This window comes from Anneissia japonica, unplaced genomic scaffold, assembly GCF_011630105.1.
Source record: "Anneissia japonica isolate Jap-2015-1 unplaced genomic scaffold, ASM1163010v1 scaffold287925_len434832_cov202, whole genome shotgun sequence".
Classification (NCBI taxonomy): Eukaryota; Metazoa; Echinodermata; class Crinoidea; order Comatulida; family Comatulidae; genus Anneissia; species Anneissia japonica.
Genome location: NW_022701900.1, coordinates 281774 through 291819, shown reverse-complemented (window position 1 = coordinate 291819; position 10046 = coordinate 281774). Strand labels below are relative to the sequence as shown.

Sequence of the window (10046 nt, the reverse complement as noted above, 5' to 3'; positions counted from 1 at the left end):
TAATATATATTAATGCTTGCAGCACAACTCATAGATATTTCTGAAAAGAAAGATGTGTATAAGAGACAGGGCATATCTAGGAATCTGGAAATGGGGGGGGGGCTAATGGGGTGTGAAGGTGAAGTGGGGGCCTCGATGATTAGGTGAGGGGTGCTGGATGGCAAAATAAGGTGATTTGAGGTGATTCTTAACTAATTGAGCATTATCTTTTATGTTGCTTCAAAAATTTTCAATGGGGAAAAATGGGTGTGATAAGCCACTGAGAACACACCTTATTTGATAACTTCTTAATCAACACTGCTATAAAAATAGGAATTGTTCATTTAGATGATTCAAAGTTGGCAACAAGAATAAAGAAAATTTTCATTGAAAAATTATGTTTGAATTCTTCAAAAAGTTGTAAATCAAGCCTTAAATAATTTTTCAAAACCCAAAAATACATTAGCACACAACTGTTGATTAATTGGTATTGTCATCGTAAGATAAATGATATGGAAAATTTAATGATTCTACGTATTAATTTTAATTGCCAAATTCAATTTCTTCACTTTTTAAATCTATTTCTATTTCATATATTTCATTTCATTCATTCTGCAGAAATACATAAATAAAACAAAATGATAGAAATGACAAGTAATCAGAGAGGCCTGACAGGATGACCAAAAGGTGTCTTAAATCACTAGCAAGCAGCTGTCTAATGATGAAGAAGAGAAGATACATCAAATAAAAATCGACACAATATTCAAATCTATCTTAAATATGTGTGCAATATCGAAAATATTATAAATAAATATAAAATAAAATATATTTTTACATATTAAAGAAGTGATCATGTCTAAAGAACATCAATTAGTGTACATTGATTTATTGATGGTGTCAACTTATTGTGCAAACCAGCTGTTTGTAGGAAAAAATATTCAAAATTGAGTTTTTGGTGTTTTTAGATTCTGCATGATTTTTTCTTTAAACAGTGTTTTTTGATGGAAATTGGCTGAGTATTACGGAAGTTATGAATAATTAATTCATTGGATATCAGCCAAGTAGGTTTTGATAAAACCACTTCCAAAGATTCCAAAATCAATAGTTTATTATTAAGATTTGTATTTACAATCAATTTTAATATACTTTTCTGTTAGATTTAGTAATTGACATTTTGAGGAAATGTTCTTCAATATATCTTCTTTTATAAAATGCAAAAATTTGAAAATTCTGATTCTCCGACCTTTTGGATGCTTGTGGGAAATTAGAAATTGTGACAAATGGCAGGTTTTGCCAGAGCTGGTCTCATATTAGGATGGATATCAGCTTTGTCAATCCATTGAAGAGATTGTTATGGCTAATTTGATAAATGATTATTTATAATATTTACTCTTTTAAAACACTTTACTTTTAATAAAAATAAATGTTAAAAACTTTTGAAGATACTGTGTTATTTGTAATTCTTGTATGTATATAGTCCATGGTCTGGTGCCTTTATGTCCTTAGTGACTTTTTGGTTGAATTAACAGCTGTGATAATGATGTACTGTTTTAGTGGTTTGAGTCAATGTCCTACATTGTAAATCTTACCGTATCACTGTTTCTACTAGATACAATACCAGCTTGTATCCTCTCCATCATGGAAGTTACACCCTGAAAAAATTTAAATAATAAAGCGTGAAATTACTAACACATAAAATTGTATCTATTAAACATAAATAGAGATTTATTGATGGTATCAATTGGAGTGGAGTTAAATAGCTTGGTGGTTAAGATGCTTGCCTTCCAATCCCAGGGTCCTGGGTTCAATTCCTGCCAGTGCTGCAGAATGTTTTTTCTCACAACCAAAACAACTCCACTCCCTAAACCTCATATTGAGATTTAGTTTATGTAAAGCATCATGTGTGCATGTCTGTCTTGCGTAAGAGATTATCAACTACAGGACGGTGATATATTCGCTATTGACATTTGTTGGTGCATGAGTTGTACGCCTAAATAAATAATTTAAAAAATAATACAACAGAAGAACTGTCACAGAGCCTTTCATAAATAAACCAGGAAAATAAGGAAATATATAAATAACCACAAACACAAATAAAAAATATAAATGAATAAACAAATATATAAATATAAAAATATAATATATATTAATGCTTGCAGTACAACTCATATATTTCTGAAAAGAACTGTTGTTGTTGGTTGAAAATATCTCGACGTTTTGATTGAGTTGGTTAAATTTTCTTCGAGAATAATATCTGTAGAAATTCCAGAAACAGTGAAATACTTATATGTTTTTGGTAGTGAGACTTGCTGCTGATTGGTTGAAAACTAAACAATAGCTGAGACTATGTGTGAAAAGGCTAATACAAAAGCCAAAAGGGTGGGGCATGTCAGATACTATTCTCCTGAAGATGATTGAAGCAACTCAATTGAAACGTCGAGATATTCTCAACCAACAGCAACAGTTATTTTCAAAACTATTTACGTGGTGTACTGCAAGCATTAATATATATATTATTACTTTGCCATGCAAACTATAAATATATACTAATAAACAAAAAAACAAAGAAAGAATTAAACAAATGAATAAACAGATAAACAGCAATGGACATCAAGAATCTCCAATCTTTGAATATCACCTACTGGTTAGGGCAAGAGGTACCTTGATCACAGACCCACAACTGCCTGCTAAACTTCTTACAGTATTTGTACCAACTCACCTGTTCTAATGTGTCCAACGAATGGTGGTGAGGGTCATGACTACTCATGCTACTACGCAAATTTCTGAGGGCGCTCCTCAATGTCTGCATTTCTTCGGTGGACTAGAAAACAATGTAACATAATATTATTTTAAAATTTGCTAACATACAGGGTGATTTCAGAACATATTATGTTCTTTTTAGGTTTTAACTGTTGTACTACAAAATATAGTTTGAATACATAATAATATATACATAAATACTTCATACAAAACAATAAACTGAAATGCAGACAACCAATGATTACAAATGGTTGTAGCTCATTCACATTCAACAGTAAGGGAGTATGAAAATGACCCATTAATAGATTGTCCTAGATGAGGTTTTACTTTATATAGTGGTTGATAACCTAATAAACTTTTCTTATGAAATTAAAGGGTTTTATAGGAATTCAACCAAGAATTAAATCGGGAACCCAGAAGGTTGGAGTTACTAATCTTTGAGCTCAAGCAGCCTTTTCACTAAGCTATAGCTCCACATCTTAGACACTGACGATTGTGGGACACTAGGTTAAGAACAAGACTTGCAACATGTACTTACCTCTCTGTATGAACTTTGGTCTTTGAGGCCAAATCTACTTTCTATACTACAAAGTTTATTATCTTGTGATGTGATGTGCATGGATAGGCTGGTCTAGATTGTAAGAAATAAAAGAAAAATTAACTTTAAGTTATTGCATTTCTGAATCTAATTGGAACTGTAAATAATATAAATGATTATATAACAAAATATCAGATTACATGCTTATCTAGAATGGGCTGGAATGCAATAACTTAGGAGTTAATTTGAAAATAACTTAAGTGTTAATTTGAAAATGGATTTGGGTTGGACTTTTTCGATTGTGAAACAAAGACTTATTTCCAGTAGGGTCTTTCTGGTTGTGAATTGAAAGTACATTGAAAGACAATCCCCTACATTTACTACTGAATAATAACATTTTAAATGTACATGAGACATATATTTGTGCTACTTCAACTTGCATTTTAGCCCTCCAGGTAAAAAAAAATGAGAATAAACGCAACAGAATTGAACCAGGCAATAAATGTCACACATTGCGGCTACCAATGTAGTTGAGGTAAGCTGCTTTCAATTATTATACAGTAGAACCCCAATTGTACGTACGGTACAGGACCGAAAGGCGTATGTAAATCAGGGGATTCGTAAAAATGAAGGTTGGGTAGTTGTTCATCACTCGCTCAGTCCATGTGGTGTTAATTAGGCCTAAATACAATTAACGTTGCTATGGAATTAAATACTTTGCATACGGTTTGTTTATTGTTATAGTATTGAAATATTAAACATTTACAGAAACTAACAAATCTCTATTTACTGTGGCCCTGAACGGGGCCATTTGTTTTGAGTATTTTGGGGGTTTTTGATGACATCATCATCTGTACGAGGCGTACGTAAAACTGAGGCTTTGTATAATTGAGGTGCGTAAAAACGAGGTTCTACTGTACGTCAGGTTGTAAAGATGCTGAGCCCTTCAAAAGAATAAAACGCTATGAAAATAGAAATTTAGTTAAGAATATATTATAAAGAACCAGTTTGGTCATTATAATATATTAAAAACTAAATTATAATATATTATAATTATAAAGAAACACTTTGATCACTATAAGGCCTAAAAAAACTTTTTGTTTGCTGTCGCATTGTAAAAATTTGAACAGGGGCGGGTGGAATCATGAAAACTACGCGATTATCTTTTTTTTAACAGAAAAACGATCAATTTAAAAAAAAAAAAATTTAAATGGTAAAAATTTACATGTAACACGGATCTGTGCCAAAATCGAAAAAGTGGTTTTCATTTGGTCTTTTAAACTTAAAAAAAAAAAAAATTTGAAAAAAAAACCAAAAACCCGCTCCTAATTTTCGGGATTTTAGGGGCGGCGGATGATAGCAAACAAACAAGTTTTTTTGTAGGCCTAATATATTATAATTTAGTTTAGAATATATTATAATGATCAAACTGGTTAATTCTGCCAAGCCAACCTCTTCTAGCCTATCACTGAGTTGCTGTATCTGACTGTGGAACTCTTGTAAACCACCCCCTCCCTCTTCAAGCTGATTTTGAAGCTCAGTCTAGAAAAAAAGACAATTAAATGTCATTAGGAAAACTATTAAACCACCATGACAGTTAATATTTATATATTATGTTGATTTGTTAAGAAATAAGTATTTATGCAAAAGGTGAAACCTTGAGAAACCTTTTATTAATCAACCAACCAATCAATCAATCAATTAATCAACCAATCAATCAATCAATCAACTTGTAAACTGAATTAAGTTCTGTCCACACTATCAAATATATTTGTGATTTTTGCATATATGGGAATGATGATGTCATATCCATCCATATATGGACAAATGATAGGTATTTGTCACATGGAACTTAATAGTGTAAATAGAGCTTTAGGGTGAAACATATGTAAAACATAATCTTCTAAAAATTAAATCTAATGTTAAAATATGGGAGGCCAAAATATGAGAGGCCAAAATGGTCAAACACATGTTATATACATACCCTGAGGGAGTTGAGCTCTTGCAGCTGTTGTGTCAGCATTTCAATTTGTTCTTGCTGTTGTTGCAAGAACTTATCCTTCAGTTGTAGCTGCTTTGTGACATCGTTTGCAATTCTATTTTTTTCTTCCAGTTGCCGTTTTAAATCAGCCTACATACAAGAAAAAAATCAAGTAATATTGAAGGAATGAAAGAAAGTTGGAATACTAAGTTTAAATTAGAAATTAATTTTATTATATTTATCAAATTTGAGTTTAACAGGCACATATACATATGATATTCACCAAAGTCCAATTCTTGATATAATACTACAGAAACTGACAATAAATTAAATAAGACAAATATTAAGGAGTACTATTAAATATTTTAGTTGCTTTAGAGATCTATATTAGAAACATTACTATTATTTAATAGTATTATATATGGTTAATCACATACTTCTTGATTGCAATCCGAGAGCTTTCTAGTAGCAATAGGCAAACACAAGGTTTTGTGTTCTTGTAAGCAAAATCTTGTACATTAGCCTGGCATTTGGATTAAACCAGACTTCTGCAAAGGCTATGATTACTATGTATGTTTGATGTTATTCACAACCCTGTAATGTATTGACCTCAAGATGGCTTTATATAAGCTTCAGTTGTGTACTGTAATAGACTTTCCGTTAGTCTAAAATTTATTGATTTTTCCTAGTGTTAGAAACTTTCAGAGAGCACCTATTGCGTCTGCCTATAATAGCGAATCTTTTTATATTGTTGAAATTAACTCAGGCACATTATAGTATGGAACGCTATTGGTGCAAAGAAGTAATGTGGAACGACATTGGTGCCAAAACCTATTTTTAGCCAATTTCACTGATTAAGACAAAATTTAGGGACTAGAATCCAGTCTCAGTACTGTAGTCACGTCAGATTGGTTTTGGTCATGTTAATGGCAATATACCGACAATTTCATTTTCTATCTTTACATGTTATTTTTTCGGTTTTCTAGTCTTCAGCAGTAATATATAGAAATTTAAATAGTATATTTACATTCTCAGACTCCAGGTTCTGCTGGGTAAACCCCACCCTCAACAACTCAGCTTTCATCTGAAGTAATGCATTGTCTTGGTCAGTTAATCTCGACTGTACACCAGCCTACAATGACAAAAGGAGAAATCATTGAGATGTAGATGTATCTTTGTTCAAATAAATATACACTGTTTTAAGATAATAAACCTAAATAAAATTCAATATTTAATTTAATATTTGAATTATCGACCAGTTTTTAAGTTATTCATTTTCGATAGAAGAAATAGAACATAAATTTTGCTTTCAATTAACAGATGCATTAATAATACCATCCTATATTCTTACATAGATTCTATTTGCTGGCAATCTATTTTAGGTCTATCCATGTAAATGTCGTCTTTAATATTTGTGGCAAAGACAATCCAAAGCAGTCATTTATCGCAAAAATCAATTTTAATTATTAATACAGGGTTTAGCTGTAAAATGATAGTTATAAAAGGGTAAAATAATCTGACATTTCGTTACAAGTTATATGAGTTTAAACATACAGCTGTTTAAAGAACAGTTTTTGAGAAATCAGCCTTCAAATCATTAAAAACTGTTGTTTTAACATCAGAAAAGAGGGAAATAACAGCATGGCATGATGTATAGATATATAAAGTTTCGTTTAGTGTCATAAAATGATTTAGAAAATTTAGTTAAATAATCTTCACTTTGCATTTATTCATTTTTTTATTTATCTTATCATAGCATTGTGTATCTTATTTGCTTTATACAAAAGGTTCCTTGTGGAATGTTACCTTTGCACCCTGTAAATTGCGACATTCCTGTTTCATCTCTGATAGCTCCATTTTTGTGCTTTTAAGTTCTGCTTGTCGTTGATCCAAACGAGCTTGTAATACCACCTGCAATTTCAAGACAATTTAGCAATAAGTTTTCATTTTATGTATTTGTCAGTTAAAAAAATACAATATAAAACATACAAAATAGAATAGTTGCCTGAAGTTTAAGCCAAGAGTAAACTTCTTCAAATAGAAAAGGATCATTTCAGTGGAAACATCTTAGTCCTCAGTCCAAGTCGAAGCATCTCAAGGTCTAAACATTGGGCCATTGAATACTACTATAATCAAAAACTCCATACGACATAATCTATGATGCTGATGTCTGGATGCTTTTTAGATTTTAAAATATACATAAATATACCATATTCCTCAAATAAAAAGTAGCTATTTGATTTGAAATATATTTTAATAACTAAGTATTAATATGTAAGGAATCAAATTCCAGTGCCTTGGACTCACAACCTCTGTGATGGCAGGCTGCCTAAGAACAATTCACTGCCTAAGCCTAATAATGAAATACATCTCACCACATAGTCTTTGTAGGCAGTCCCGTCAAATTGGTCTTCTTCGGCATCTGAACCAACCCCTTCTTCATCTGCTACCTTGCCACTTAGCAACTACAAGATAAACAGATTGTTCTCAATAATAGCTATTTTGTAATAAGTGCAGTGGCGTCACAGAGTTTGTGGGGCCCTGGAGCTGACTGTCTTTGGGGGCCCTAATAAGTCAGGCCTGTAGGTAGGATTTTCGATGGGGAGGTGAATCTTGCAAGTGAAACAGACAAGGAGGAGGGCTAGGACACTGCAGGGGTGGGTGAAGCCCCCGGAAACTCTGACAAATTAGTATTTTGAGCGCCTTATAAATGTATTTCTTTTCTAAGTAAATTTTTATTCATTTGGGTGTTGTTACGGACCTAAAGTTGTAACTTTTTATGTCTTTTACATCTGTAGGCATACAGATAGCATTTAATTGTTCATAATGGATCCATCTCCAATCACTGGAGCTGATAATTCCCAACAAATTCTGTACCACAGTTATTAAAAATCAATGGCTTGAAGAACTGGCAAATAATATGCAATGCATAGCTAGTCAGAGCTCGGGCTCAGAGCTTATGGTATTTACGAACTGTAAACTACGTTGTCAGAGAACATAGAATGACAAACCTATGGGTAGAGCCCCTTCGGGGCCCCTAGGGTTCGGGGGCCCTGTGGACCGCCGCATGAGAGTGCATAGGAGTTACGCCACTGAACATACAGCTTCAATAATGTTCTTCTTAAAGGACAAGCGATAACAGTAAATGGATATCCATAAAGCTGTTTCACTCGTCCTCAAACTACTGACCAATCAGAAGAGTGCCAAGAATACGGTTCCACAACCCCACATGTTGACATACATTTTACCATAGTGTTTTGTGGGAACTTAGCAACAATATCCAAGGGGCGTGGCTTAGCGTAAAGGCCCATTACTCAGATACAACAGACCTCAGAAAGTATTACCATTATTTTGTTTATAGAGAACTGAAATTTGTTACCATTTCTTGGAGGCTGAGGAGCATTTTCTTGGTGTCCTCAACATCTACTTTCATTGCTTCGTGATCGTCGTCAATATCACTCCACGCAATTGACGTCCTTCTTGACAGATTACCATATTCACTACCTGTTCAAATCAGACAAATAAGCATATTAACATAAATTGTTTTGTAAATAAAAAATTTCAAAGAAATTATATTGGCAGGTAAAACATAAATATTTTAATAATAGATAAAACAATAGCAATGATAACCATAATATTAAATATAGCAATTAATGTTTTGATATATATAACATTGAATCTTGAAGTAGTTTTTCTTTATTCCTTTAAAGCTTTGTTTACACCATCAAGTTTTATCTGAGAATTACCCATATTTGTGTGTGGTATGAATTTATCGTTACCAGATATAAATGTAATAGCACATAATCGTGCCATGGACAAGTTGGATAATCACAAAAAAAAATTATACTATGAAGAGAGTATACTGGAATTTAAAGTGCCTTGTACTTTTATATTTGCATTATACACTCTTTAAAATAAAATATCAAATCAAATCAAAATGTATTTTCCTTTTGAACATAAGAAAATTAACAGAAAATTCACTTCTTGGTAAACAAATGTGGAAAAAATTAAAAAAAAAGACCACAGAAAGCAACACAAGGAGAATGCAACTAAAGGATGAGGGATCAAATAAGCCTTAATTTGTTTTTTGACTGATCCCCCATAAGACAAAACATATAGTAATGAAAATACTATATTATTCCAATTAAAAAAAACTTGATTATAAAAATATTTTTTAAGTTTAAATCTAACCAATGATTTTACTCCATACCTTGATCAGAATGATCTGATGCAAAGCTTGCAGTCCTAGAGGGCAGCGGACTGTTCCTAGATTCCAACAAGGCACGTACCGGTGTTGCCGTACGGCTGTGTAAAGGTGTATTGCTTGCCGATGGTGCTGGGCTTCCACGTGGACTACAAACAAGAATTTAAGTCTATTATTATAAGTGGTCCCAAGTTGGGTGAGGCCATTTCATTGTGATTAATGAGAATGCTTGACATATCTTTCTTGATATATAAAACTATTCTCAACAAACAATAGTTTTTTTCAGAACTATCTACATGGTGTAGAGCAAGCATTAATATAATATCTTTATGTATTATGCTGTACGTGGTGATACTCGGAGCCAGCTAATTTCAGGGAGGCAATCAATATTAGTAAATATATGCAATCATTCTAAATTTATGGTAGATGGGTTAATTTGCAGGCGTTTGCTTGTGGGAGTGCAGAAGACTTCGTCAATTTCCAGACGATTCCTATGACATGTTGGAGACTTGGGACTCTTGGCCAATTGGAGTTCACAGAGCGCCACAGTCCTTTGTGGCCCTTTATTTTGACAAAGTTAATCA

At 32.6% G+C, this 10046-nt stretch overlaps 1 protein-coding gene across 2 annotated transcripts in view; it reads right to left on the bottom strand.

The window, feature by feature from the left end:
- LOC117103739 (dixin-like) overlaps window positions 1-10046 on the bottom strand; it is a gene marked incomplete in the record, with an annotated part of 39059 nt that overhangs the window by 3003 nt on the left and 26010 nt on the right. For both annotated transcript variants that reach the window (XM_033244346.1, XM_033244347.1), the window contains 9 exon segments: window positions 2699-2800; window positions 3278-3370; window positions 4730-4819; window positions 5262-5408; window positions 6286-6390; window positions 7065-7169; window positions 7634-7723; window positions 8638-8762; window positions 9469-9611. In XM_033244346.1, the coding sequence (XP_033100237.1) occupies window positions 2699-2800; window positions 3278-3370; window positions 4730-4819; window positions 5262-5408; window positions 6286-6390; window positions 7065-7169; window positions 7634-7723; window positions 8638-8762; window positions 9469-9611 (1000 nt within the window).